General features: G+C 45.1%; 2 protein-coding genes across 2 annotated transcripts; one reads left to right on the top strand and one right to left on the bottom strand.

Annotated features, from left to right (window-relative positions):
* Positions 1 to 4,999: 4,999 nt before the first annotated feature.
* LOC140856732 (uncharacterized) lies at positions 5,000 to 6,136 on the bottom strand. The gene is made up of 4 exons (XM_073255029.1): positions 5,894 to 6,136; positions 5,751 to 5,807; positions 5,548 to 5,668; positions 5,000 to 5,346 (listed from the first exon to the last, which is right to left on the bottom strand). Exons 1-4 carry the CDS (start codon positions 5,966 to 5,968, stop codon positions 5,192 to 5,194), a joined length of 408 nt encoding a protein of 135 aa, XP_073111130.1. The 5' UTR covers positions 5,969 to 6,136; the 3' UTR covers positions 5,000 to 5,191.
* A 668-nt stretch (positions 6,137 to 6,804) lies between these two features.
* Positions 6,805 to 9,458, top strand: LOC140855986 (uncharacterized). Its single transcript, XM_073253188.1, has 7 exons — positions 6,805 to 7,370; positions 7,468 to 7,659; positions 7,743 to 7,987; positions 8,067 to 8,270; positions 8,373 to 8,444; positions 8,821 to 9,180; positions 9,281 to 9,458. The coding sequence occupies exons 3-7, from the start codon at positions 7,802 to 7,804 to the stop codon at positions 9,356 to 9,358; spliced, it is 900 nt and encodes a 299-aa protein (XP_073109289.1). The 5' UTR covers positions 6,805 to 7,370; positions 7,468 to 7,659; positions 7,743 to 7,801; the 3' UTR covers positions 9,359 to 9,458.
* The last annotated feature ends 18,498 nt before the right edge of the window (positions 9,459 to 27,956 follow it).

Here is a 27,956-nt window from a genome sequence, read left to right as displayed (position 1 = left end):
GATTTTGATTCCGGTCACGAACCAAACGCTTCGGAAGATTTGATCATTCCGATTCTGATTCTAAGCCATTCCCATTTCCATTCTCATTTTGATTCTGGTTACGAACCAAACACCCCCTTAAAGTAGGAATAAGAGGCTCTTGAGCTTGTTAAGACATGAAAAAATGTTGTGCATTGGCTGGATGGTGTTGATGGCCTTGTCCACGGGCAGCTCTTTTGGTAAGATTGGCAATGGGCTGGGCTTTGGCCAGGGCACCATAGGCTCAGCCCGTTCTGAGCCCAAAAATTTGGAGAATGGCCCAAATAGGCCGAGATAACCGTGCCCATGGCTAGCCTCCTCCACACTTCTCACCGCCATTGCATGCCCCCTTCTGCCACTAGTTGAAGCTACATGCTTCCCTCTGCCACTCATGCTACTGCCCGTCGGCTCGTCCTATCCTACTTGCCATTAACGTGTCCATCGGCATAGAAGAAACGGAAAAGATCTAGACTGGATCTCAAGTAGCCTTACGGGCCATGGACCAGCCCAAGACTTTCTCACATCAAGCTTAAATTTGGACCCAAAACTTTAGGCCCAAGCCCTTCCCATGAGCTCGGATGCTGCAGCAGGCCTGAGCTCGTGCCTTAATCCTTGGTGGTGATAACACCGGGGGAACATCGGCTGCCACAAGGTCCATCGGTCATGGAAGCAAAGCTTTGGGTGGGCAGTGATGGCAGGACTGGTGGCCGTCCAACCGATCTTTCGCGTGAAGGTGACGAAATGACATGGTTGGTGAGGTCGAACAGAGGTTACTTTGGCGTGAACGTGGGGAAATGATATTGTTTGGCTTGAAAGGGTGGTACGAGTGCATGTGGAGGCATTTCTTGCCAATAAGAATAGTCTAGGACCACTAAGCGACCTACGTCTTGAGAGTCTGTCAACCAGCCTTTGCATCAGGAGGGTAAAGTGCAAAGAAGATGGAAGGAATGGACCTTAATTAAACAGAGAAGGAAGCAAGGCAAGTGGTATCCAGGTCTCAAACAAAATACAATGGGAGATGTCCTTCGAGTCAAGATGCTTTAAAGATAGAAGAAATTCGAAATGAACTTGGACTTTATTTGGTAGAGGGGATAAGTTTTGAGGGATATCCCTATATTGCAGGAGGGATAGGCTATTCCACGAGGTATATAAGTTTTTTTTTTTTTTTTTTTGATATTTTGTTGGGCAAATAATATGTAAGGGAATAAAAGAGTGCATCAAGTTTTATAACAATAAAGATTTTTTCTTACATTCGCGAAATTTATCTACAACCTTTTGGTGTATTTGAAAAATGGATAAGGATAAACTAGTAATTGGAGAGGGTGAATATCGTTTGCTCTATTGGATAACTTGTTCTGTCAAAATAATATAATAGAATGATCCTTCTCTCCCTTTTTTTTTTTAACATTTATACTAATATAGCTATTTTAGAATATCTTGGAGTATTTGGCTAGAAATCTCCTCTAGTACTTGGCTAGATAACTCACAATTTGAAGGAGGAACGCTACCAAATACTGTCTTGTGATATGCAAAGCAACTTGACATGGTGTGATCTAATAGAAAGCAGAAGTAATTCCTTTAACTTGCTCAATTCGAATTTTTTAAAAAAAATTAGAAAATAAAAAATCAGTGAAAATAAGGTCTTGACTCTTTTTGATTTTATTAAAAATAATAAATTGAATTGCTCAGTATTTATTTATATTTGTGAAATCCATCTTTTCACAATTCAAGTTGAATTCTTTTAGTTAAAAGAGAACACATCTTTCTGGAATAGACATTACTTGTTTAAAAAATATCAATTTTACTTACAGGTACTTCATCTAATTCTTTCTGAATGAAAAAATATGTCATGCCAAGATCTTCAAACAATAATATTTAATCATTAGCCCTTGATGCACCACACCGTTAAAAGAGGACATTGTGCTGTGGAGCTCAAAAATTTATCGGATTTTAAATATATGCATATATCAATTGGATATAATGTAGGCAAATTAGGGTCTCTGCAAGTTTGATGTATGATTCGGCTTCCTGATATTATAGATCTTCCTATTAATACTCCCTGTAATTGCTAGAGTGATCCACATAAAGCCTCCTAATCCTCCTGAGTCATACTATTTGGATTCCCTATTTATTGGTTGTGATTTCCTTTCCTATGACGCACTCCAATAATGAGGATTTGGACGTTCTAGCAATGAAGATGAGTGGCTATTGTTGGCAAGGTCCTTTTTATGTTACAGTGATGATGTGGCCCTAAGGAGGGATGAAGCTACAGGTAGCAGCAGTTAAGGCAGTAAAAAGATGCAGAGAGACACTCGATGTCTGGGTTGGGAACAACCAAGTTATTATCGTAGGCTTAGAAGCTTGTCATCCATCACCTCCTGGTAACCACATAACTATGCTTTAAGGGGCACCAGAGCACATGAATAATTTTTTTTTTTTTTTTGATGGAATGAATAAAAGTTTTGAAATGCATGAGATATCATCAACATTGTTTGACCTCTTCAAATATTTTCGGACAGCGGCTGCAGGATTTACAAACATAAAAGTGACTCATAAGCTCTGAATTTTCAGCCATCAACCTAATATAAGCTCAAGGACACAATATATACGGCAACCTTTTGTTAAGTACAATCAGTTAATTGCAAATAGGGCTTAAGAAGAATGCTCTATCCTAGCATTGTTGACATAAAAATAATTTGTCATGGCGCTTCAAAATGGAGTCACCAGCACTGAGTGATCAAACCGCCGACCGGACATCAAAACATAATAAGCAATGCTACGATAACTCAAAAAAGCCAGTAAAAAATATATAAAATAAAAACTATCTGGCCTCGAAGCCACCGATTTGCATGCTGGACATCATGAGTTGCATCAAAATTGAGTTGGACGATACGATCAAATGAATAAATGCGCATATGCATGTTAAACTATCGTTTTGGTCCCATTCTCCCGCCACAATGTGTACTCCTTTTTTTTCCTAATCCATATCCAAATGCTAAGGTCTACCTAAGAGGAAGATTAGGGGAGTGATGAGGGCTCACAAAGCCATCTTGCAATGGTTGATGTCCAGTATTGAGACAAGGTCTACCATTTTCCCCTGAAAATTCTCCATTACTTTTCACAAGAACTTAAAACACGACTAACAAAGCATGAAGCAGCAGATATCTTTTGTTTCTTACTTACTACTATTTAATAGTAAGATATTATAAATTAAATTTAACTATATAAAACTTGCAACTACAAGCATGCCGCTTGATTTTACTTATTTTGTTTCTTTAATTACAATAATTTTGAACACCTTTTAAGTTTTTGAGAAGAATTTCTCTTTTTAAAATTGAAAACACTTTTTTCCTTTATTAGGTTTTTTCTCCATCTACTTTGTGCTGATATATCTTTTTAGCTTAGCATTATGTTCAAATTATGGTCTTGATTTTTATGCACATCACTTATTTAATTACAAAAATATTTTCTTGTATGATTTCAATACTAGATATTTTAAATAATTATATTCAAGTAAATATTTATTGTTTGAGAATATATTTCCATATTGTATAACTTATTGTTTCCGTCATTTTATAATTTTTTCGCATGCATTGCATATTTTTACAGAATGGTGGCAGTATGCACCAACACATCTTCCTTGTTCATTAAGAGTACCACAAAAAAAAAAAAAAGGAAAAAAAAAAAAAAACCTAATAGACAATCAACGTGATAAAACCTTATAAAAATGAACCAAGATGATATTGTGAGGCAACTGTGTTAGAATGGTTGACATAAAACCTGAATAAGCTAAAACATACCAGGTTGAAACCAATTCATTTTCTATTGGCTTTAAATTAGTTAGTTGAGCGATTCAATTGCTATAAACAAAAGCTGCACTACAAGAAAATATGAATTTCCCAACATTTTTTTGCCGACGCTTTCGGAAAGCGTCGGCAGGTTGCGCTGACCTGCCGACGCTTTTAAAAAGCGTCGTTTCTTAACGACGCTTTTAAGCGTCGTAATTTTGAAACTGTCAACGCCGACGCTTTTAGAAAAAGCGTCGTTAGATAAGGATCTTTAACGACGCTTTTTAGCGTCGTTAGGTTCGTTTAACACCCCGACCTTTCGTGCCCTAATCCATCTACTGCCGCCCCTTTCCACCCGACCCCATCTCCGCCGACCCCATCTCCGCCGCCAGCAGCGCAGCCGCCGTCCCCCTTTTCCTATCGCCGACGATCGCCGGCGCCGACTTCTCCTCTCGTTTTTTCCTCACCGCTGCTCGATCCCGTCTACGATCGTTCGATCCCGTCTCCGATCCCTCTAAGGCTGTCCTTTCCGCTTCTTGAGCTCTTCCTCTTGCCGGCACCGGTGCTTTCTCGTCTCTCCGAGGTTTGATCTCTTCTTCCCTTCGATTTTTTTCTCTCTCATGTCTAGTCTCACCCCTTGACCGGAACCCTAACCCTAATTTACTTGTTTCTTGGTCGGCTGTCATCACTACCCGAAGGTCTCCAACAACGACTCCCCGGCCTTCAGCGTCTGAGAATTGAGGTACTTTTCTGCATTACCTCTCCCATGCCTACTTTTCCATGAACTGGTAGTGATTGACGAGTTTGGATTAATTTTACCGGTGATGAAGCTTGTGTGGTTGAATGTATCCTTTGGCTGAAGATTTGTACGATTGCTTTGATGGATTTTGGTTTGGCTTTGTATCCTTTGGGCCCCCTGTATCGTGTTGCTTTTATGTATTAGGCTTTATGCATCCATTACCGTAAGTTTGGCCGACTGTATTATGATGGATTTCTTCTTTGATGTGGTTTGAAGAATCTGATGTTGAGTGCGCCTGTAGAGGAAGTTTTCTGATAAATGCTGTGTTTGAGGAAACAAGGAAGAGAGTTTTCTGATAAATGCTTTGTTTGAGGAAACAACGAAGACAGTGCACACACACAAAAAAAAAAAAAAAAAAATTGTTATGTCTACCATGAGACTGTAGAAATGTTTGATTAACACCATTTTATTTCTCTTGTCCAAATGGATTATGATTATGAACAACATAAGCAAATGAAGGACAGGATGCCAATTTTCATCAAGGGAAAACAAAAAGGTCACAAAAATAATTAACTATTCTAGGTGTATTTTCATGCTTAGAATTTATATACAAAAAACTTGATGCATGAGTAGGTCCAAGTCACATTCAGTTCCCATCATCTCGTTGGCTGCTATCGTCAGAAAGAACCCTAGGCTCTGCCTCCGTTAGATTTTCTGCTTCTCTATTAATGTCATCATTTCCATTGTCATACACTTGGGAACTTACCACATGACCACTTAAATCCTTGTGTTTTAAATTGCCTGTTATAAAGAAGATGGTTAGACACAAGGTAAGATTCAGTGTACATGACCACCTATTCTGATGCTGAGTCGATAATATGGAAGGACTGTGATGAGCATGAACACACACCAACAAAAATGCTTAAATGTGTCATATGAGGAGACAGGATGATAGTGGAAATGAAACAGAAAGTGCCTATGTCCATATGATTATGAACCTACCCATCCAAAAACTGCACCCACTTGAGGTATTGTGTAACAAAGCCTTGACATGGAACACAAAGCGCTCCAAAGACCTCTTAGTAGCAGGAACATTGCGTGTGACCATTGTCCGTTTTGACCCCTTAGCGAAATAATGATATTCCAGTGAAGACGGAGAGATACTGATCTGTCAAAGACAGCTAGTTGCATAAATAAAATCATACCTTGGCCTCAGAACACAAGGTCTGTATAATTCTTGTTGCCTTTTGAAGCTCTCTGACCTGCAACACATTATTAAGGCGAGAAAAGAGTATGATATGAAGATGATTTGACATTGTCAACTAGTGGGAAGCAAGATGCATCTTACCGTTTGAATTATAATGTCATTGTGTTCTTGGAAATGGTCATGTAAGAAGTCAAATGCTGGAGAAATATTCATCATTCAGTGTCCTACCATCAATCATTTGAAAACTGTTAGGATTTGGATTGTAGCTTTAAGAAATATATCAACAAACTTGCCTCCATACTTGACTGCCATAGCATGCACAGCTACCTGCATTCCACAGCATAGTAGATAGACAGTATTTTTTGCACAACATTTCTTTTATTATTTGTAAAGAAGTTATCTGAAAACTATACATTCTTTCACAGGTGACAAAAATATAGATTAGAACCTTCTGATGCGTGCTCTCAAATTTTATTAATTAATTAATTGCTTCCGTAGCGTAGAAAATTGACATTTTGTTCAAGATATCTTCAAGGTGTAGATACTATTTTTAGTCGACCTCAACGCCATAATGACTTTGTGGAGAATGCAGAACTGTATAAGTTCTTAACTGCTGGAAAATTTTTGGGAAGAGGTGAAGGTATTGTACTTGATCAAAAATCCTTAGCACAAGCACATCGTTATGTGTTACTTCATAGTGACATAATATCTGACCATCGCAGGTTAGTATATTTAAGGAATGACATCAAAATTTAAATTTTATATTAGATATAATGTTCTAAATGATATATTTATATTTTATGCAGTGAATTTTTAATTTATCAGAGACGAGCCAATCATAACATTCGTCCTAATGCAAGGATTGAACAGCGATGGTTGGTTGAGTTATTCCCTATGTGACTTTCGAATCAGGTGTGATTTATATTTAATTATTGGATATATTAATTTTTGATACATATTTAATATCAGATAACTCAACTGCACTTCGTCATATCATTTTTTGTTAGGTATCAAGATGATGGAGACAAATAATTCAGATGAACTAATAGCTCTTGCTCGAGGACCTAACAAGATTGTGAATAGATATAATGGTTTCATAATTAATGGCTTTAAATTTCATACTAGAGAACGGGAGAAATTTAGAAAAACACAGAATAGCGGTGTTATGGTGGAAGCGGATGAAAAATCCTATTATGGTGCACTTAAAGATATCTATGAGTTGGATTATTATGGAAAATTTAAAGTAGTACTGTTTAGATGTGATTGGATAGACATAAACTCACCAAGGGGTTTGAAACAAGATGCAAATGGATTTACACTTGTAAATTTTTCAAGGTTGATACACACTGGTGTGTTATTGAAGGATGATCCATTCATTTTTTCATCTCAAGCTCGTCAAGTATTTTATGTACAAGACGCAAAAGATAAAGATTGGTTTACTGTCATCAAAACAAAACCTAGAGACTTATATGATATGGGAAACCAAGTGGAGGATGATGACGATGACACTTATACACAATGTATGCCCTACAATTTTGTGCCAGCTGATGATTTAAATGATACGACGACGTTGGTTAGAACAGAATTCGAAGAAAACACTACTGCTTGATTGTTACTGGTAATAATTATTTATGATGTATATATTTTGCATTAATTATTGTGTTATTTTACTCCATATATTAACTGATTCTACCTTTTATTTATATAAATGCTAGGTGACATCATGCGTCGCAGGGGACGATATGCTGGTGTGCAGTTCCAGTTTTCACAGACAGAGGCCGGTACGTCTTCTTCAGCACAGCAGCCTGAGGCCAGTTCAGCTGCACAGCATTCTGAGCCCTGTCCTTCATCATCAGCACAGCACGATCCTCCTGTTCATCAGCCAGATGATGAGATACACGTGCAGGGTATATATTGTCTTTCATGTAATTTTTTTTTATTTCATTTTATATATATTTATGATATAGTTACTTTTATGTACTTTTTGCAGACGGATCCGGGAGAGTACGCCCCAGACGCGGATCCACAGTAGTATGAGATGTGTGGCAGATGCGTGAGGGCGAGAGGATTGTTGTGGAGTGCAATCAGCTAGGTCAGCCAATTAAGAAAGCTGCCTGCTTATTGACTTCATTTTTGGGGACTGTTGCTCGGAGGCCTCAGCTATGTCCGTTGGGCTATGCAAAATGGAATGACATGCTTCCAACGTACAAAGTTGAGCTCCTCCGAGTTATAGAGGTAATGAATTGATGTTCATACTGTATATTAATTGTTAATTATTTATATAATTTATTTCATTTAACTTTTTTTTTTATAGAGCAAGTTTGTTCTCCCTCCATCCACTCATGATTTTGTAATGAAGTCTCTCAACCGCAAATGGAAAGAATATAGAGCACAATTGAAGAAGGACTATATGAGACAGGGTATGACAGAGGAGGAGGTTGCTAGGAATTATCCTCCTGATGTACCCCCTCATCAGTGGATGGAGTTGGTTCATTATTGGTTCTCCGAGAGGGCACAGGTATATTATCTGTTTATTATCTTTTTTTCCTAAATATTTTATAAAAATATTGATTTTTATTATATATTGTATATATAACAAGTTCTTTACTTTATTTTACAGACTTATTCTGCTATTGGTAGAGCTGCACGAGCAGCTCAGTCTGTTCCTCATACATCGGGGTCGAAGAGTTATGCATGACTTCGACAGGAGTTTGTATGTTCCTTAAACTTTCATAATTAACTTTTAATTTTTATGTTCAAATATTTATATAACTAATATCATTATGTATCGTGGACCATGTCTGTATCATGATACTCATATATTTTTTTAAATTATCATAACTGTTTGCTTAAAATTGAAATTATTTGTGTAGGAGGATGAGCATGGGAGGGAACCCGGACAAGTGGAGTTTTACCGGATGACTCATACTCATCAGGATGGTACTTTTGTTCGAGATGAGTCGAGAGATTTATATGTACGGCATTATTAATATTATATTTTTTGCAATGATTTATATTTAATTCTGTTAGCTATTAATGTATAACTATTGTTTTCAAAAAAAATACAGGAGAGGGCTACAGCTCTCATTGCGGAGCGTGACGATGAGTCCGCAGCATCTACGCAGCAGAGCCGTATCGAGGCCGAGGTATTCACAGAGTTGATGGGACCAGAGCGCTACGGCCGAGTGAGGGGTTATGGAGTAGGAGTCACCCCCACTCAGTTATCTGAGGTTAGTAGATATACGCAGCATACTGCAGCAGATGCTCAGGATTCACGCGTTCGCAGACTCGAGGCGGAGATACAGGAGATTAGACAGAGTCGTGCCGCTGAGATGGAGGAGATGCGACAGAGCCGTGCCGAGATGCAGGCCATGAGGGGACAGATTGATCGCCTTACATCTTTATTAGAGATGTATGGTTCATCTCAGGTAAACACATAATATTAAATATATATTTTTATATTAATTTAATGATTTATATATTTTATTTATAGATATGCAAATCATGCTTTTGATATATTTTTTGTAGGCTCCTGGCATATCAGGCACCCGTCGAGATAGCGGCACGTCACGTGGAGACAACGACGACCATCCGCCTGCAGATTGATGTTATTTTATTTTTGTTGTATTTTTATATTTATTTATATTACTCTTGATTGTAATGGACGATTAGTACTTTATTTTTATTTATATAAAATATTGTCTTTTGGTTTGATTAAATTTTTTATTTCAGCTTGCTTTTGATGTGAATGATGGTGATTGTACAGGTGTGAATGTGAATGTGGCGATTGTACATGTTTATTGTATTGTACATGTTTATTGTACAGGTGTGATATGATTTCGTACAGGAATGTATTGTATTATTTTTTTTAGATAATATTTATATTTTTTTTTTCCTCTTAAAACCTTTAACGACGCTTATAAGCATCGTTAAATTTGTCTTTTACGACGCTTTAAAGCATCGTAAATATTTACATTAACGACGCTTTAAAGCATCGTTAAGACAAATATTTACGATGCTTTAAAGCGTCGTAAAGATTTACATTAACGACGCTTTAAAGCGTCGTTAAGACAAATTTAACGACGCTTTAAAGCGTCGTTAATGTAAATATTTATGATGCTTTAAAGCGTCGTTAAAAAATAACGACGCTTTTACAAAGCGTCGGCGATATTCGTCTCCACTCTTGCATAGTCGACGCTTTGCCGACGCTTTTCGAAGCGTCGTAAAGCCAAATAGCGACGCTTTAAAGCGTCGTTAATGACCATTAATAGCGTCGTTAATGGCCATTTTTCCTGTAGTGCTGGAACTACGTATTACATGAGAAATGCTTTAGTGACACAAAAATCTCATGCAAGAAGAGCCGTATTGAACCAGTTCTCAGGTTTTCTCTCAATCGAGTCATGTTGGTTTCATTCAAGCTCGATACGAGCCACAGCCATACCTGTTCAATCTTATCTTATGGGCCACCTAAAGGAGCCAATCCTTGAGCCAGGCTGAAAGCTTTTGCCACCAATGTACCATAATTCAAATTCTCCTTGTTTCTAAGATGGCCCCACATGTGTGCACAAATGTTAAGGTGGGATGTTGATGGCATCAAGATGGAGTAAATCCAAATCTAGATTGGATTTGTTATCAAGAGCAAGTTATTTCAGCTCCATTAAAATGCAGCACTAGCCTACTCTCGAAAGTTTGGTCAAGTGGTGGGTCGACTAGAGCTGGCGAAATTGCCTGGGTGGATTAAACCAGGGCCAGGGGGCGCGGTGTAGCGGTGGATTGACAATGGGAGGAGACCCTTCATCCTCTATGTGGTGATGGGTCTGGTTAGAGAGCGGCGGAGTATAAGGTAGTCGTGGCAGTGATGGAGTTATGTAGCCGTGAGAGAGATGCCGAGGAGGAGGGCTAGAAATGGGACTTCCCCCAACTTTGGTGACGGGAGGGTAGTGAAGAACGATGCTGAGGAAAGCTCCATAAAAACCATGACTCTGAAAAGTCTGTCTCCAGTGATGTTCAAAGGTCGGCAGTAGTGGGAGCCTTGTGTAAATGTGTGTTTTTCCACCTGTTTGATGAAATGCCTGAGAGAGGAATCATGTGGATCATTTCGTGAGGGAAGAGGATTTTTCTCTCTCTAATAAGGGTTGTTTTAGCAATCTATTAAGATTGGATTGGATTATCTACTGTATTCAGGGATATATCAACCTCCTAGTCTTCTGGCCAGAATCCTATGGAAGGAACTTGTTGCTGCGAGTCTCAAAATATCAGATTGGAGCATATTGGACAAACCCAAGTTGGAAGTAGGTGTAGTGGTCCGATCTGAATTGCCTTCAGGAAAACCTGCAAAATAAGTCATGAACTAGTGAGGATCCTCCGACTTTTGATCCTTCGATGCTTAAGTCAGTTTAAGCCTCGAGAACAGAAGGTGAAAAAAGTAGAAAAGAGCAGAAGGATTTGTGTAGAACTAGAGAGTTTAGCTTGGATGGGAACTAGAGCTCTCGTTTGAGAACTGGTAAAGTTTCCATTGATAGAGTCTCACTCTAGTTTGAGCTTAGCGCTTGGGACTTAGAACTTTTAATTGGAGGATCTCTAGCCCTCTATTTATAGAGGAGCTGATGAGACTGTTACAGAGTGTGTTAGGCCATTGAAAGTCAATTGTAAGTGAGCTAGAATATAGCTATATATATTAGCTAGAAGTGATATCATACTTAGCTATACATGCCAGCTGAAGATGGGTTGTAGCATGGCTGTAGCAAAGCTAGAAGATAGCTATAAAATATCCATCTGTATTTCAAGATCACATTAATTTCGGACCAATGTCTTATAAGTCAAGTCGGTAGATAGCCGAATTGATCATAATAATTTATCAAGAGCCAATTTAGGTTAGCTCGGATCGGTATTTAATTGAGCTGAGTTGAATCAGGTCGGCCTTCTGATGACCTCGATCTTCTGATGAGATCGGATTTACCATAATCTCAGTCTTCTATTGAGGTCAGCCTTCTGATGAGATCAGATTTATAATGATCTCAACCTTCTATTGAGGTCAGTCTTCTGATGACCCCGGCCTTCTGGTGAGGTCAGATTTTTTATGAGCTCAGCCTCCATTTCAGATCGGCTATATGATGAGCTCAGCCTCCATTTCATGTCGGCTTTATTATGAGCTCTATAGTCGAGCTTCATATTAGAATTCTTATCAATCTGAGAACTCCTGAGTCTCGATAATATTAGCTGAGATGAGATGATCCCGACAACACTTGCCCTCTACTTCTGAGTCCGAAGAAGTTGTTTTAGACGAAACAAGTAGTCCAAGAAAAAAATTCTCAACTTATCCAAGGTGGCAAGTTTGTGCCATTTGATTCTTCAAGTGAACTGCTCAGATCCCATTCAATGTCATCATGGGTAGATCGAGTCTCCCATGCATCAGAAGTTTCATCTTGAGGCCTTTCATCTCCTTTCCTTTCAAGGGTATTTCTCGATATCTTTTGATTTGAGCTATGTATTTCTATCTCTTGGATAAATTTTCATAACTTTTTCAAAATAAAAGGACTTCATGCATAATTTATAAGATCATAGTTCAATCCGAATTAAAAAAATTAACAATTTAACCTTACCGATTAATAACTGATTGAAGATTAAGGTATGAATGTATCTTTATTCAATGTAGCCTTGAGTAGATTGGACTTTTATTAGAACTTCAAGATAACCTCGATCTTAAGATCGATATTTGATAGAACTTCAAGATAATATCAATCCATTAGGAGTGACAATCGGGTCGGGTCAGATCATAAACGGGATGGATCAGAAAATCGTCAACCCAAACCCGACCTGTTTATTAAATGAGTCAAAAATTCAAACATGAATCCAACCTATTTATTAAATAGGTAACCAGACCCGACCCATTTAACCTGTTTATTAAATAAGTTAAATTAGGTTAAACGGATTAAACGGATCGGGTTAAATGGATCAGAAACAGATTAAACAGATTTTAAATAGGTTAAACAAATTTTAAATGGATTAAACAGGTTAAACAAGTCAGGTTAAATAGGTCAGAAATAGGTTAAATAAATTAAACAAATTAAATGGATTATCTAACTCAATCTGATCTGAATGTTAAATGTGTTAAATGGGTCAGATATCTAAAACTCAAATCCGACCCACTTATTAAATGGGTTAAACTGGTTGACTCGTTTATGATCCAAATCCGTTTAGTCTAAATTCAAACTTATTTATGGTGGGTCGAACACGGATCGGGTTGGTAGATCGGATCATATTTTGAAAGCCCTACAATCCATAGATCGGTATTTAAATAGAACTTCGAGATAACCTCAATCTAAAGATCGATATTTAATAGAACTTTAAGATAACATCGATTCATAGATCGGTATTTAATAGAACTTCAAGATAACATCAATCCATAGATCGGTATTTGATGATAGAATTTTAAGATAACCTTAATCCGAAGATCGGTATTAAATAGAACTGCAAGATAACATCGATCCGTAGATCGGTATTTGATAGAACTTCAAAATAACATATATCGATAGAACTTCAAGATAACATCGATTCGTAGATCAATATTTGATAGAACTTTAAAATAATCTCGATTCAGAGATCGATATTTAATAGAATTTTAAGATAATATCGATCCATAAATCGATGTTCGATAGAACTTCAAGATAACCTCGATCCAAAGATCGATATTTAATAGAACTTCAAGATAACACCGATCCGTAGATCGGTATGTGATAGAACTTCAAGCTAACCTTGATCTGGAGATGGATATTTAATAGAATTTCAAGATAACCTCGATCCAGAGATCGATATTTGATAGATCAGTAGATCTTATCTCCATCTTGGTCTTTCGAGGCTTTACCGATCCGGAGATCGGATTTTCAACGATAAGAAGATCTTATCTCTGTTTGTGCCCTTCAGGACTTTATCAATCCAGAGATCGGATTTTCAATAATAAGGAGATCTTATCTTCATTTTGGCCCTTCGAAGCTTTATTGATCGGAAGATCGGATTTTCATAGATTAAAAGATCTTATCTCCTTTCCGATCCTTTCGGAGCTTTATCGATCTGGAGATCGAATTTTCAATGACGAAGATCTTATCTCCATTTACGCCCATCAAGATTTTACCGATCCAGAGATCAAATTTTCATTGAGGGAGATCTTATCTATATTTCTGTCCTTCAGGACTCTACCGATCCGAAAATCAGCTCTTTGATGATCTTGGCCATCTAATGAGATCAACCTTCTCATGAGCTCAGCCTTATTATGAGCCCTTCTAATGAGGTTGGCTTTTTAATGAGTTTGACCTTTTGATGAGGTCACCTTTCAGCCTCCTGATGAGGATAGGTTTTTGATGAGCTCAGCCTCCTGATGAGGTCATCTTTCAGCCTCCTGATAAAGATAACTTTTTGATGAGCTCAGCCTCCTGATGAGGTCATCTTTTAGCCTGCTGATGAGGATAGCTTTCTGATGAGCTCGACCTCCTGATGAGGTCACCTTTCAGCCTCTTGATGAGGATAGCTTTCTGATGAGCTCGGCCTTCTAATGATATCTATTTTGGGCTATCTTTACCTCAGCTTAGTCTTCACCTTATTTTTGGGCTTATACTCACCATGGCTTTATTTAATTTTTATTTCGGCTCATGTACTCAAGAACCTATTGTCTTATAAGAAAGGAATAGAATAGTAGATGGGGCTTGAGAGTCTATTACCATAGAGGTCATGAGTTTTGTTTGAGAACTTTTTGAGCTTCTGTTTGACTCCTTCCTATTCTTTGCCTCAGGTTGGGCTTAAGCTTTGCCTCAGTGTTGGTGCAAAAATCTGCTTGCGCCGGAGAAGCTGGAGTCGGAGAAGTCGCGGTCGCCGTCGGGACCTGCAAAGAAAGTCTAAACTGGAGGTGGGGTTGCTCCGACAAGACCCTCCGACGCTTAAGTCAGTTCTCTGCCTCAACAAGAATGGAGTGCTCGAACGGAGAATTTAGCAGAGTTTTGAAATAAGAAATGAGCTTATCGAATAACGTATCTGGGTCTCCCTTTTATAGGCGGAGGAAGCAACGGATTGATGGCGACGTTTGTAACCGTCTGGCAGTGGACTGCCCAAGGTCAGGCGGAGTTTGCTACGAAGCGTAGTGGAACGGACCCGTGGCTATCGCTGGGGCGTGCCATGTGGAGTCTGCCGCATGAAGTGGGGCGGCATTTGTCGTCGTGACTTGCCAGTGGATGGGAGAATCACGCAGTATCCGTTGCAGGAGGTGGAGCAGGATCGTGGCCGTTTATCGTGGCTGGTCAGGTAGTAATGGAGCCGTGCGGGATCCGTCATAGAGAGTGGAGCAGTGCTGCGATCGTTACTGCAGCCTGTCAGGGAGTGGTGGAGCTGCACGGAATCCACCGCAGGAAATGTAGCAGAATCGTGGCCGCGATTGTGGCCTGGGAGTGCTGATCTATCGGCTGAAGTTCGACAGTGGTTAGAGTCCGGCCACCGTAGAGGTCCGGACGAAGACTGTCTGCAGCCGTTGGAATCGAAGACGGAGCCCGGCTCTCACAGGAGTTCGGGCGAAGTCTTCCTGCAATCAAGGTTAAAAGCGAAGTTCGGCTCCCGTCGGAGTTCGGTCAAGGCTTACCAGCAGTTAACATTGAGGACGGAGCCCGGCTCCCGTGGGAGTCCGGGCGGAGTCTGCTCGCAGCTGAAGTTATCGGCGGAGTCCGGCTCCCGTAGGAGTCCGTCCGGCTCCCGTAGGAGTCCGGTCGCAGTCTGTCTTGCAGCCGTTGGAGTCGAGGACGAAGCTCAACTCCCGTAGGAGTCCGGGCGAAATTTTCCTGCAGTCAAGGTTAAAGGCGAAGTCCGGCTCCCGTAGGAGTCCAGACGGGGCTTACCAGCAGTTGACGCTGAGGACGGAGCCCGGCTCCCGTAGGAGTCTGGGCGAAGCTGTCCTGTAGTCGATGTCGGCGGCGGAGCCCGGCTCCCGTAGGAGTCCGGGCGGAGTCTGCTTGCGGCTGAAGTTGTTGGCGTTGAGGATGAAGTCCGGCTCCCATAAGAGTCCGGGCGAAGTCTCCCTGCAATTAAAGTCAGAGGGGAGGTCCGGCTCCCGTAGGAGTCCGGACGAGGCCTACCAGCGGTTGATGCTGAGGACGGAGCCCGGCTCCCGTAGGAGTCCGGGTGGAGCTGTCCTGTAGTCATGTCGGCGGTGGAGCCCGGCTCCCGTAGGAGTCCGGGCGGAGTCTGCTTGCGGCTGAAGTTGTTGGAGTTCTCAATGACGGAGCCCGGCTCCCGTAGGAGTCCGGGCGAAGTTGTCATGTAGTCGATTCCACTGAGGACTTCGGCTGCGGGTATTTTATACCCAACACCAGTCTCCCTACTTCTGAGTTTGAATTTCAAATGAAGAAAGTACAGAGAGAGAGATGGGCACAGCCGAAACTGTCCCTTCGAATCCTGCGCACTGCCGCCTCCGGATATTTTGGCATTAAATGTGCGCGTGCTGGAGTCTTTTCGAATTGGAGCGGTATGAGGGGACGCTTCGAAATTCCCGCAGGTACACTGGCCTAGGTACGACGCAATTATGATCCTGCCAACTGTCAGCCACTTTTAACCGTCTGTCAGGGAGAGTGGGACACGTGTCGGATGCGGACTGGCCTGGGGGATTCGCGATCATTATGGCATCGGATCCCAGGGTCTATTTAAACCCGTCCTCCCACCTTTAGGCATCCTACTCCGTTCCTGAGTTCTCATTAGTGTCTGTCTTCTCTTCGAGAGCCCTGCTTCAGTGAGCGTCTTCTCGAGCCGTAGGCGCCTCCCATTTTTCGTCCCTCAGGTCCCTCAGAGTAATATAGGTTAGTGCCAACCTTCCTCTCACCGCCTAGGGGCTTCTTTTCTTGTCATTACTTTTGTGCATCCCTCCGAGTTAGTCTTCGGCCTCTCATTTCCCTTTCGGTCCGTCTTTTTAGGATCCTTTAGATCCCCCCTTCGAAACTACTCAAAATATCCTCTGGCTCTTCTGCTCCCAGCAGTTCCGAGAGTTCTTCTGCTTCGAACCCCCAGGTCCCTGTCTCTGTGGACGAACCCGTGCCTGGGGCTGGGCTTCGCCCGATTTTCGCACCGGGCGTTATTCCATGTTCCTCGACTTCGGAGGAACTCCTTCTGATAAGGGTTCAGTATGGAGTTCCTCCGGAGTACGACCTGGAGCTACCTGGCCCCTCTGACCGGGCCAGCACTCCCCCTCCCGGTCGCTTTTGTTTGTATCAGGAAGCGTTCCGTACCGGACTCCGGCTTCCACTTCCTTCCTTTGTCGCTGCCCTCTTCCACTTCTTGGACATCTCTCTTGCTTCCGTGGCCCCGAATTCTTTTAGGTTTTTGATAGGGTTTCTCTCCCTCTGCCACGTAGTCGAGGTTCAGCCGTCTCTCTCCTTGTTTAGGCATTTTTATACCTTCAAACGCCATCCTTCGGCGAAGGACTAGTGGTACTTCTCCCCCAGTTCGGTAAGAAGGGGTTGCTGAAAGACACCCCTTCTTCGATCCACAATTGGAAGGAGAAATACCTCTTCGTCCACTATCCGACCCTGGAACTGGGCCTGCCCCCTTGGGGCTCTCTGAGGGATTCTGTCCGTCGGGCTCCCAGCCTGGGGGAGGACGACCTCCAGGCCGCCCAGAAGCTTCTAACTTATCCCGCTCCTTCCCTTCCTAATCTTCTGAGGGAGCAGCTTCTTTTCAACATCGGCCTGAGCCCCCAGGATCCAGCGAGTATTCATCTTATCTTTTCTTTTCTTGTCTTTCTCCTCTTCTTCTCTTTACCTCTTTTTCCTTCCCCCTCTCTTCTTTTTCTTTCTCTTTTTTTTCCCTTTTTTTTTTTGACTCTTGATTGATCGGTGTTGCTTCTTTTTCCCCTTTTTCTTCTTTCTTCTCTTTTTTTTTTTTTTTTTTTAGCAATGGACGCCGAAGCAACGCGGATGCTCGCCAGGGGCATGAGAGCTCAGAAGAGAAAGGGCACGGCGGCCTCCGGATTGGTGAAGAGGGCCAGGGCTGAGGAGATGAGCTTGGCTGCACCCGTCCAGGCGGCCCCGGCCATCGACATTCCCTCAGATGCCGAGCCAGTGGCTCCCCGGGCCTCCTCGAGGAGCCCGTCGACTGGGGCCCCCGCTCCGGGGGTTCGCTCCACGGAGGCGCCCGCCGTGGGGAGGAGGAAATCGGTGGCTCGCAGGGCGAGTAGCCACCGAGCTGCTGTAGACGAGTCCATCTGCTCCGAGGAGGGATCGGAGAATCCCTTCAACGATAGGGACTTAATCAGGCGGTTGATCGACGGCTGCATCCTGTCCGACGTCGTGGGGAGGATCGACCGCGCCGATCCTGAGCAGCGGGCTTGGGACTCTTTGGGGTCCTTCCTCGAGGTAAATGGATCTTTATTTACACGGTCACTCGGCCTCTGTCGTAATTCTCTATCCGTCCTTGCAGATTGGGCACCAGCTCTTCATCTATATCGAGGCGGTGAGCCGCATGAGGAGGGACATCCTCCAGGTGGAGGAACGCTGCCAAGCCGAGGTTGCCCACCTCCAAGCGAAGTCGGCTGAAGTAGCCGCCCTCCAGGAGGCCCTGGAAAGAGAGAAGCAAGCCCGGGAGGAGGAGAGGCAGATTTTGGAGGAATCGGCGAGGAAGGCGGAGGCCGAGGTCGCCCATTTGGTCGAGCAAACTCCGGTCCTGGTCTCGGAGGCCAGGGCCCTTGCGGTGGAGGAATTCAAGGCCTCCACGGAGATGAGGGACCTGAATGTCCAGTTCGGCCAGGAGGCGTTCACCAAGGGGTTCGAGCTCTGCCAAGAGAAGGTGGCCAGCAAATTCCCGAGCTCGACCTCGGCTTCCTTGAGGAGTCCGAAGACGAGGCCGGTCCCTCGTCTGCCGCCACTGCGGTCGCACCCCCCACGTCGGGTTCTCCACCTCCCACCCCCGAGGTCTGAGACCTCTGATCTTGTGCCCTTATTTTGTCGCAATATTTCCTTTCTGTTTGTCTTCATAATTATTCAATCAATAAAGTCGAATTTCTTGTTGTGGATGGCTTCTCCTTCCCCTCCTCCTTCTTTCTGCTTTTCTCCTTGCAATGAGTCGTTCCCTGATGCTTTTGCCTTCCGATGGCAGTGCCCTGCAGAAGCACTCCCCTTGCCCCTGGGGTTCCCGCTGAAATCAACAATCCAACGGTTGAAAAAGGAGGTCCTTCACCTGACGAAGAAGTTGAAGAAGATGGAAGGCGAACTCCGCAAATCGAGAGAAGGCCATTCTGAAGCCACCGCTGAGGCCGCCCACTTTCGGAGTCTCCATGTGAAGGCGATCATGGATTACAGCCGGAGGAAGGCGAACTTCGCAAAGGAACTCGAAGAGTGCAAGAAGAGCACCAGCGATCGTATTTGGGCTCAAGAAGCCAGGATCAGCATCCTTAAGGTGGAACTGTCAGCTGCGAAGATGAAGATCGGCCAGCTGGAAGAAAATTCATCCCGGCTCTTGGCCCGGGTCGATGATGAACAGAAGTGGTCGCAGAAGGTCTTCGACCTTCAGAAGCAGCTTCAAGACGCTGAGATGAGCCACGACGTGCAGCGGGCCAGCTGGCGTCGGCAGGTGGAAGAGTATAAAGGGAGATTCTGGACGGCGGCCGATGAAGTCGTTCGTCTCCAGAGGCAGCTGGCTAATAGGGCGCAGCTTACTTCCGCCCAAGATTCTGAAGAGCTCCAAGCCCTGAGAGGCACTGTTGAAGGGATTTCTGTCTCCATCGGGGAGAAGTCAGCCGAGCTGCAATAAGTGAAGATCCAACTGGCACTTGAGCGGCGGGCCGTCGCAGACGCGGAGGCGGAGTCCGAAGTTTTGAGGAAGAGGCATCGAGAAGCGGAGGCTGAGAGCCAGCAACTTCATCGGGCGCTCCAGGATGCGCTACGAAAGAGGGAAGAGCTAGAAGGAGAAATAGAGAATCTGAGGCAGTCCTGGTTGAGGGACGGAATAGATAACTCTAGGTCGGAGGGAGCAGGGCCTCCTTAGAGCTCTTTTTGCCTTTCTGTCTTATCATGTAGTTACTTTCTTTTTGTCGTTTTGCCCTCTTTCCTTGGCCTTCCTGGCTTTGTAGTGTGTATATCGAAAATGAAATAAAAAGAGCATTTTGCGTTACCTCGTCCGCGCGCTGCACTAATATCGCTGTCTGCCGAACCTTTCTTGCCATCTGACTTGCCTGATGTTGACATCATTGGGAGGGGGCTTTTTTCTTTCATCTGATCTTGTTAGCCGGCCAGGTTTCACCACCATTAACCCTTGCTGCAGAAGTCATGGATGGAGCCCGACTCTCGTAGGAGTCCGACTGAAGTCTTCCTTGTAGGCGGAACCCGGCTCCCGTAGGAGTCCGGGCGAAGTCTTCCTTGCGGGCGGAACCCGGCCCCGTAGGAGTCCGGGTGAAGTCTTCCTTGCGGCGTAACCCGGCCCCGTAGGAGTCGGGTGAAGTCTTCCTTGCGGGCGGAACCCGGCTCCCGTAGAAGTCCGGGTGAAGTCTTCCCGGGCGGAACCCGCTCCCGTAGGGTCGGGTGAGTCTTCCTTGGGCGGAACCCGGCTCCCGTAGGAGTCGGGTGAAGTCTTCCTCGCGGGCGGAACCCGGCCCCGTAGGAGTCCGGGTGAAGTCTTCCTCGCGGCGGAACCCGGCTCCCGTAGGAGTCCGGGTGAAGTCTTCCTTGCGGGCGGAACCCGGCTCCCGTAGGAGTCCGGGTGAAGTCTTCCTCGCCGGCCGGGGCGGAAGCTTCCGGGGAACCGCTCCCGTAGGAGTCCGGGTGAAGTCTTCCTTGCGGGCGGAACCCGGCCCCGTAGGAGTCCGGGTGAAGTCTTCCTCACGGGCGGAACCCGGCTCCCGTAGGAGTCCGGGTGAAGTCTTCCTTGCGGACGGAACCCGGCCCCGTAGGAGTCCGGGTGAAGTCTTCCTTGCGGGCGAACCCGGCCCCGTAGGAGTCCGGGTGAAGTCTTCCTCGCGGGCGGAACCCGCTCCCGTAGGAGTCCGGGTGAAGTCTTCCTTGCGGCGGAACCCGGCTCCCGTAGGAGTCCGGGCGAAGTCTTCCTTTGCGTCGTGAACGAAACCCGGCTCCCGTAGGAGTCCGGGCCTTCCATTTTGCTCGAGCCGGTGTGAGGTTCTCCCCTCGTTACCAGCCTGGCTGTGGGGGCGCGTTAGGGCACTGTAAGGCCTCTCCCCCCATCCGGTCTAAAAGAACCGGGCCTTCGACTTTGCTCATGTCAGGACGAGGTTCTCCTCCTGTTCCTGACATGGCTGTGGGGGCACATTAGGGCGTTGTAAGGCCTCTCCCCCATCCGGTCTAAAAGAACCGGCCTTTGACTTTGCTCATGTCAGGACGAGGTTCTCCTCCTGTTCCTGACATGGCTGTGGGGGCACATTAGGGCGTTGTAAGGCCTCTCCCCCCATCCGGTCTAAAAGAACGGGCCTTTGACTTTGCTCATGTCAGGACGAGGTTCTCCTCCTGTTCCTGACATGGCTGTGGGGGCACATTAGGGCGTTGTAAGGCCTCTCCCCCCATCCGGTCTAAGAGAACCGGGCCTTTGACTTTGCTCATGTCAGGATGAGGTTCTCCTCCTGTTCCTGACATGGCTTTGTTTTTGGAGGGATCATATCCAGTCATAATAAATCCACGCCAGGTGGGAAGGGCACGTTAGGTAGAAAGGAAAGTAGATTCAAGGTGAAATCGTAAGTGATACATTTACAGTTTTCCCGCTCCTCCTTGAGGCCCTCCGGTGATGGAGTCGATGGTCCCGATGGGAGGCCGGTCCCCGGGTTGCTCCTCCCTTCTCTGCGGTTCAGGCTGTGGGAGGGCTCTTGGCCGGTCTCCTCTACCCTCAGGCCTGCGGCGGATGAATCTGTCGAGTCGACCTCGCGAATGAGCTCCTCGATCTCGTCCTGGAGCTGGATGCATTCCTCTGTGTCGTGGCCGTGGTCGCGGTGGTAGAGGCAGAACTTGTTGGGGTTGCGCTTCCCGGGGTGTGTGCGCATCCTCTCCGGTCTAGGGAGCTGCTCCCTGACCTCCATTAATACCTGGGCCTTCGAGGCGTTGAGGGGGGCGTAGTTGCGAAATCTCCCTGGTGGGGAGCCCCGCCGAACCCCCGGTCCGGGCTTCTCTGCCTGCGTGCCCGGGGTGGAGTATGGGCGCGCTTATGTCCAGGAGGGGATCGGAAATGCGGCGGGCTTCCTTTGGCCTTTTCTCAACTGCGGGCTTACTCGAATCTCCCGCTTGCCGCTCCCTTGCTGTCTCTTCGTCCTTCATTTTGAAGGCTTCTTCCGCTCGGGCGTATCCTTCAGCCCGAGCCAGTAAATCGGCAAAATTCTGGGGTACTTCTTCTCCAGGGAGAACAAAAGATCATTCTTCTGAAGGCCACCTTTCAGGGCGGCCATGGCAACTGATTGGTCCAAGTTCCGGACCTCCAACGCCGCGATGTTAAAGCGGTTGACGTAGGCCCGTATGGACTCCCCTTCCCTCTGCTTGATGTTGATGAGGGACTCCGAACCCTTCCGGGGGCGCCGGCTGCTGACAAAATGGGCCACAAATTGGTGGCTCATTTGATCGAAGGAAAAGATGGTACCCGACTTCAAAGCCGAGTACCAGTTCCTCGCTGCTCCCTTCAAAGTAGACGGGAAAGCCCGGCATAAGATGGCGTCAGGAGCACGTGAAGCAGCATCATCGTCCGGAAGGCCTCCAGATGATCAACCGGGTCCGAAGTCCCGTCGTAGCTTTCGAACTGGGGAAGCTTGAAGTTTGGCGGGATCGGTTCCTGCATGATCATTTGAGAGAAGGGAGGGTCAGTACAAATATCCTCACCATGAGCGGGGGGCGCATGGCGGAGTTCTTCAATCCGCCGGTTCATCTCCTGGAGCCTCCGGTCCAGGAAATCCTCTCGACTTCGAGTCTCGAGGGTCCTCTGGCAGAGCGGGGGCAGGGATCTTCCAGGGGTGGAGTCGTGGTCCGATTGAGGGCTCTCTACCCTCGGATTTGTTTTCCCGGGAAGGACGGGGCGGCTGGCCCAGGTGGCCCGCCCCACCGTCGGGTTCTGACATTCCGGAGATGCCCTTTCCGGGTGCGCCGACGCCTGCGGTTGCTGCTGCTGCATTGCTTGCACAGCTTCGATGAGGCCTCTGACCTGCTGTGCCAGCAAGTCAAATTGCTCCGCGCCGACCGCCGCCGTCGGAGGAGGAGGAGGAGGCTGGAAACAGGAGGGGAGGTCGGAGCCTGAGATCTGGCCGCGGAGGCCGTGGACCGTCGTGTGGACGCCTTGCGTGGAGGCATCGAGTGTGGATCTCGCGGGGAAAATTAGGAGTGGGTGTCGGAGAGACGATCGGAGGTGGCTCCGTTGAACACTCCTTTAAGAACAAGGGTACTGCGAGGGTTCAGCCCTTCCTCTAGCGCCAATCCTGTTGGTGCAAAAATCTGCTTGCGCCGGAGAAGCTGGAGTCGGGGAAGTCGCGGTCGCCGTCGGGACCTGCAAAGGAAGTCTAAACGGAGGTGGGGTTGCTCCGGCAAGACCCTCCGACGCTCAAGTCAGTTCTCTGCCTCAACAAGAATGGAGTGCTCGAACGGAGAATTTAGCAGAGTTTTGAAATAAGAAATGAGCTTATCGAATAACGTATCTGGGTCCCCCTTTTATAGGCGGAGGAAGCAACGGATTGATGGCGACGTTTGTAACCGTCTGGCAGTGGACTGCCAGGGTCAGGCGGAGTTTGCTGCGAAGCGTAGTGGAACGGACCCGTGGCTATCGCTGGGGCGTGCCACGTGGAGTCTGCCGCATGAAGTGGGGCGGCGTTTGTCGTCGTGACTTGCCAGTGGATGGGAGAATCGTGCAGTATCCGTTGCAGGAGGTGGAGCAGGATCGTGGCCGTTTATCGTGGCTGGTCAGGTAGTAATGGAGCCGGCGGGATCCGTCATAGGGAGTGGAGCAGTGCTGCGATCGTTACTGCGGCCTGTCAGGGAGTGGTGGAGCTGCGCGGAATCCGTCGCAGGAAATGTAGCAGAATCGTGGCCCGATTGTGGCCTGGGAGTGCTGATCTGTCGGCTGAAGTTCGACAGTGGTCAGAGTCCGGCCACCGTAGAAGTCCGGATGAAGACTGTCTGCAGCCGTTGGAATCGAGGATGGAACCCGGCTCTCACAGGAGTTCGGGCGAAGTCTTCCTGCAATCAAGGTTAAAGGCGAAGTCCGGCTCCCGTCGGAGTTCGGTCAAGGCTTACCAGCAGTTAACATTGAGGACGGAGCTCGGCTCCCGTGGGAGTCCGGGCAGAGTCTGCTCGCTGCTGAAGTTATCAGCGGAGTCCGGCTCCCGTAGGAGTCCGGTCGCAGTCTGCCTTGCAGCCGTTGGAGTCGAGGACGAAGCTCGGCTCCCGTAGGAGTCCGGGCGAAGTTTTCCTGCAGTCAAGGTTAAAGGCGAAGTCCAGCTCCCGTAGGAGTCCGGACGGGGCTTACCAGCAGTTGACGCTGAGGACGGAGCCCGGCTCCCGTAGGAGTCCGGGTGGAGCTGTCCTGTAGTCGATATCGGCGGCGGAGCCTGGCTCCCGTAGGAGTCCGGGCAGAGTCTGCTTGCGGCTGAAGTTGTTGGCGTCGAGGATGAAGCCCGGCTCCCATAAGAGTCTGGGCGAAGTCTCCCTGCAATTAAAGTCAGAGGGGAGGTCCGGCTCCCGTAGGAGTCCGGACGAGGCCTACCAGCGGTTGATGCTGAGGACGGAGCCCGGCTCCCGTAGGAGTCCGGGCGGAGCTGTCCTGTAGTCGATGTCGGCGGTGGAGCCCAGCTCCCATAGGAGTCCGGGCGAAGTCTGCTTGCGGCTGAAGTTGTTGGCGTCGAGGATGAAGCCCGGCTCCCATAAGAGTCCGAGCGAAGTCTCCCTGCAATTAAAGTCAGAGGGGAGGTCCGGCTCCCGTAGGAGTCCGGACGAGGCCTACCAGCGGTTGATGCTGAGGACGGAGCCCGGCTCCCGTAGGAGTCCGGGCGGAGTCTGCTTGCGGCTGAAGCTGTTGGAGTTCTCGGTGACGGAGCCCGGCTCTTGTAGGAGCCCGGGCGAAGTTGTCATGTAGTCGATTCCACTGAGGACTTCGGCTGTGGGTATTTTATACCCAACAAATTCAATAATTAAAATACATCCATAAAAATCTATCAAAAATAGATTTAAATCCATGTATAATCAGGTTCTAAAATAGAACAAAAAATCTGCATAAGAATTCTGCTAAAAAAAATTTTTTAATAGACTATTTTCAGGCACTGATTTTGATTTGATAATCTGGTCAAAATTGGATCAAAAAAATACAAGAAATATCAGATAAAAATTAGATTTAATCACATCAAAGATTTTGATTTAAAATCAGATTAGAAAATTAGAAAAACTAGAAAATCAACTATGCAATCATGATATACAACCTGGCTCTAACACCAATTAAAGGAAATATGTGATTCGCTTCACATGACCAGGAGGAAAAATTGAATAGATGATAATTAAAAACTTTTCACAAATTTTATGAAATCTTACCTTGATTTGTAGTGGAAGTCTTGACCAAGGTTGAAGTTCTTGAACATCTACTGCTCTACAAGATCTGGATATCCAGACCCTCCATTTCGCTCGCACGCCAATCTTCATAGGAAGGATGGATGAAGATGCTAGAGGACTTCTTCATAAGGGGAAGAAGAGGGAGCTTTTGAGATCTGATCTCAAAAGGCTATGAAGCTCTACACGCCAAGAAAGAAAGGAAGAGCCTCCACGCCAGGAAGAGGGATCACGCTAGGGGTCTCCATGCTAGGGGATTCTCCACACCCCTCTCTTCAAGCCACATGCCAAGATTAATTCACCAATTAATCTCCATGCCCAAGGGTCCCTCTTAAATAGAGTAGAAGTCCTAAACCTAATCAAACACTGCATGAATTAAGAGTTCGAATCTCATCCAGTGTTTCTTCATTCATGATGATCCAAACAAGAAAAGGTGTGGCACCACCTATTCTCTCTTTAACTATATTGCACGCCCAAGGATAAGAACCCATCTTAGCCAGCCATAAGGAGAGAGAAACCCAAGTAGAGTAGGCTTCATGAACCTAATCCAATTTGATTCAAGTTTGGATCCATTTCAAATCTAATTCAAATCTGGTTTGAATCAAATTTGAAAGGTCTATCAATCCTTATCCAATTACGATTCTGGTCCAAGTCTAACTTAGTTAATTAACTCAATTAGCCTCCAATTAAATCAAGTCTAATTACATTAGATCTAATCTAAAGTAATTAGAACTTGAATCAATACTCTCAAGATTCCTTGGATCTTTGATCAGGTAAAATTTATCCTCGAAATTAAACTTACGCCTCATGTATAGTGCTAGCTAGACATAATCAGTGTTTAATTTTATATGACCCATAACTTAATTCTCAATTAAGTAAATCTATATGTTCAATCAAGTCTTATACTTTTAAATTGAACACATAGATATTAGGTCAATTTTTTTCTATGTAGTTTGATTTTGTGCATGACTTCATAAGTTCGAACACTAAGCTGGTAGCATAGAAACTACTTCCTATACTAATCGAAGTGATCATCTGGTAATGATATATGATATCCGGATAGGTCGAATAATTATAAAGCAATATTTAAGAACCTAGGTATATGATTACTACATAATTCATCTTTTTGATCCTAATACTCAGGATGACCTAGGGTTAAACTGTCAATTCTGATAGAGTCATTCACATTGTATTTCAATCTTTCTCAAATCCTATAATAGATCACAAAAATTATCCTGGCTAAAATTTTACTGGATTGAAATACAATGATGCATTAACTCCTGTAATTCGGAGGGGTCAATCCCATCTTGACTCACACACCGACTTCATAAGTACTTAACTGTACCCAATAGCCTTCCATCACTGTATTAAAAATATAGATAGTCTGACACCAACGTATAGTGAGTTGCTTGTAAGTCATCGTGGTGATCACAGGTCGGAGGGACACTTATGTCCATATCCTTCGTGAGCTACCTTTGACAACAGAGCACTCCATAGGTGAGTCACTGTTCGGTGATGATGTACTCTTACATCTCCATCTGTATATTATATAAGTATCTCTACTACACTTTTTGATTAAGAGGATAACCAATCATATGATACACAATGACCCACATTCGATAAATCCTCCTTTATAGTTTTAAGGACTTCATCATAATATAAAAGTTCAAAAGAAGATATATATTTATGATAATCTTATCAAAAATAATTTTTATTTCTTAATAATTTATATATAAATTACAAAGAGCACAATCATCTATAGATAGATAATTGACTTTAGGACATATTTTTCAACAATGCATCCTCAACAACTCTCTTGGGGACCCTCACTGATTGGTCTACCAATTGCAACATGATTTTTATAGACTTTAATTCTCCTATTCCTAATTTCTCATGGACTGAATAATGTAATATGTTTATACTAGCCCCTAAGTCTAACAAGACCCTATCAATGATGGTTCTCCAATGACACAAGAAATTGTAGGAGATCTTGAATCTTTGTACTTAATCGACATATGGCTTGAAAGATATGAGCTCACACTGGCCATCAAGAAGACTTTCTTACGTGTTGGTGGTCTTTCTCTTCGTGCATAGGTCTTTGAAGAACTTGATGTATGTGAAAACTTGTTGGATTATATCTAGCAGAGGGATATTTGCTTTCACTTGTTTACACATCTCTAAGATTTGATTCATATGGGGTGAGTGTTTGGACCTAAGTCTATTTGGAAAAGAAGCTACAGGGTTGGTAGTTAATGTATCAACTTGTTTGAACCTTGAAGTGGGTTCTGCATCTGAAATAGTAGCAGCGACGGTGGAGGTTCAGCAGGAGGTCCAGCAGCATAGTGCTGGGTAGCTGATCTTGGATCCGATTTTATCTTCTACAGGAGCACCAGGAGGAGTCATCATTCAGGTGGAGCATCTGCCCAAGATGCCTTCATAGGTGGAGGATGGTTTGGCACAGGTTTAAAGTCGAGGAGTGCAGGGATGGAGCTAGATACCAGCACCAGTGGCGGTGATGCACAGTATAGTTCTATACTGGATGTGCAGGCACCGGAGAGCCATGGCTCTAAAAAGATCATGTCAGATGATTCATTTGCAACAAGAGAGGACTTAGATACCTATAAGGAGGCTGAGGCAAGCTTCGGATGAGATAGATGGGTCTGAGCCCAGATAGG

This window comes from Elaeis guineensis, chromosome 1 (genome assembly GCF_000442705.2).
Source record: "Elaeis guineensis isolate ETL-2024a chromosome 1, EG11, whole genome shotgun sequence".
NCBI lineage: Eukaryota > Viridiplantae > Streptophyta > Magnoliopsida > Arecales > Arecaceae > Elaeis > Elaeis guineensis.
The sequence above is the reverse complement of the archived record's forward strand: the minus strand, read 5'-3'. Positions and strand labels throughout refer to the sequence as shown.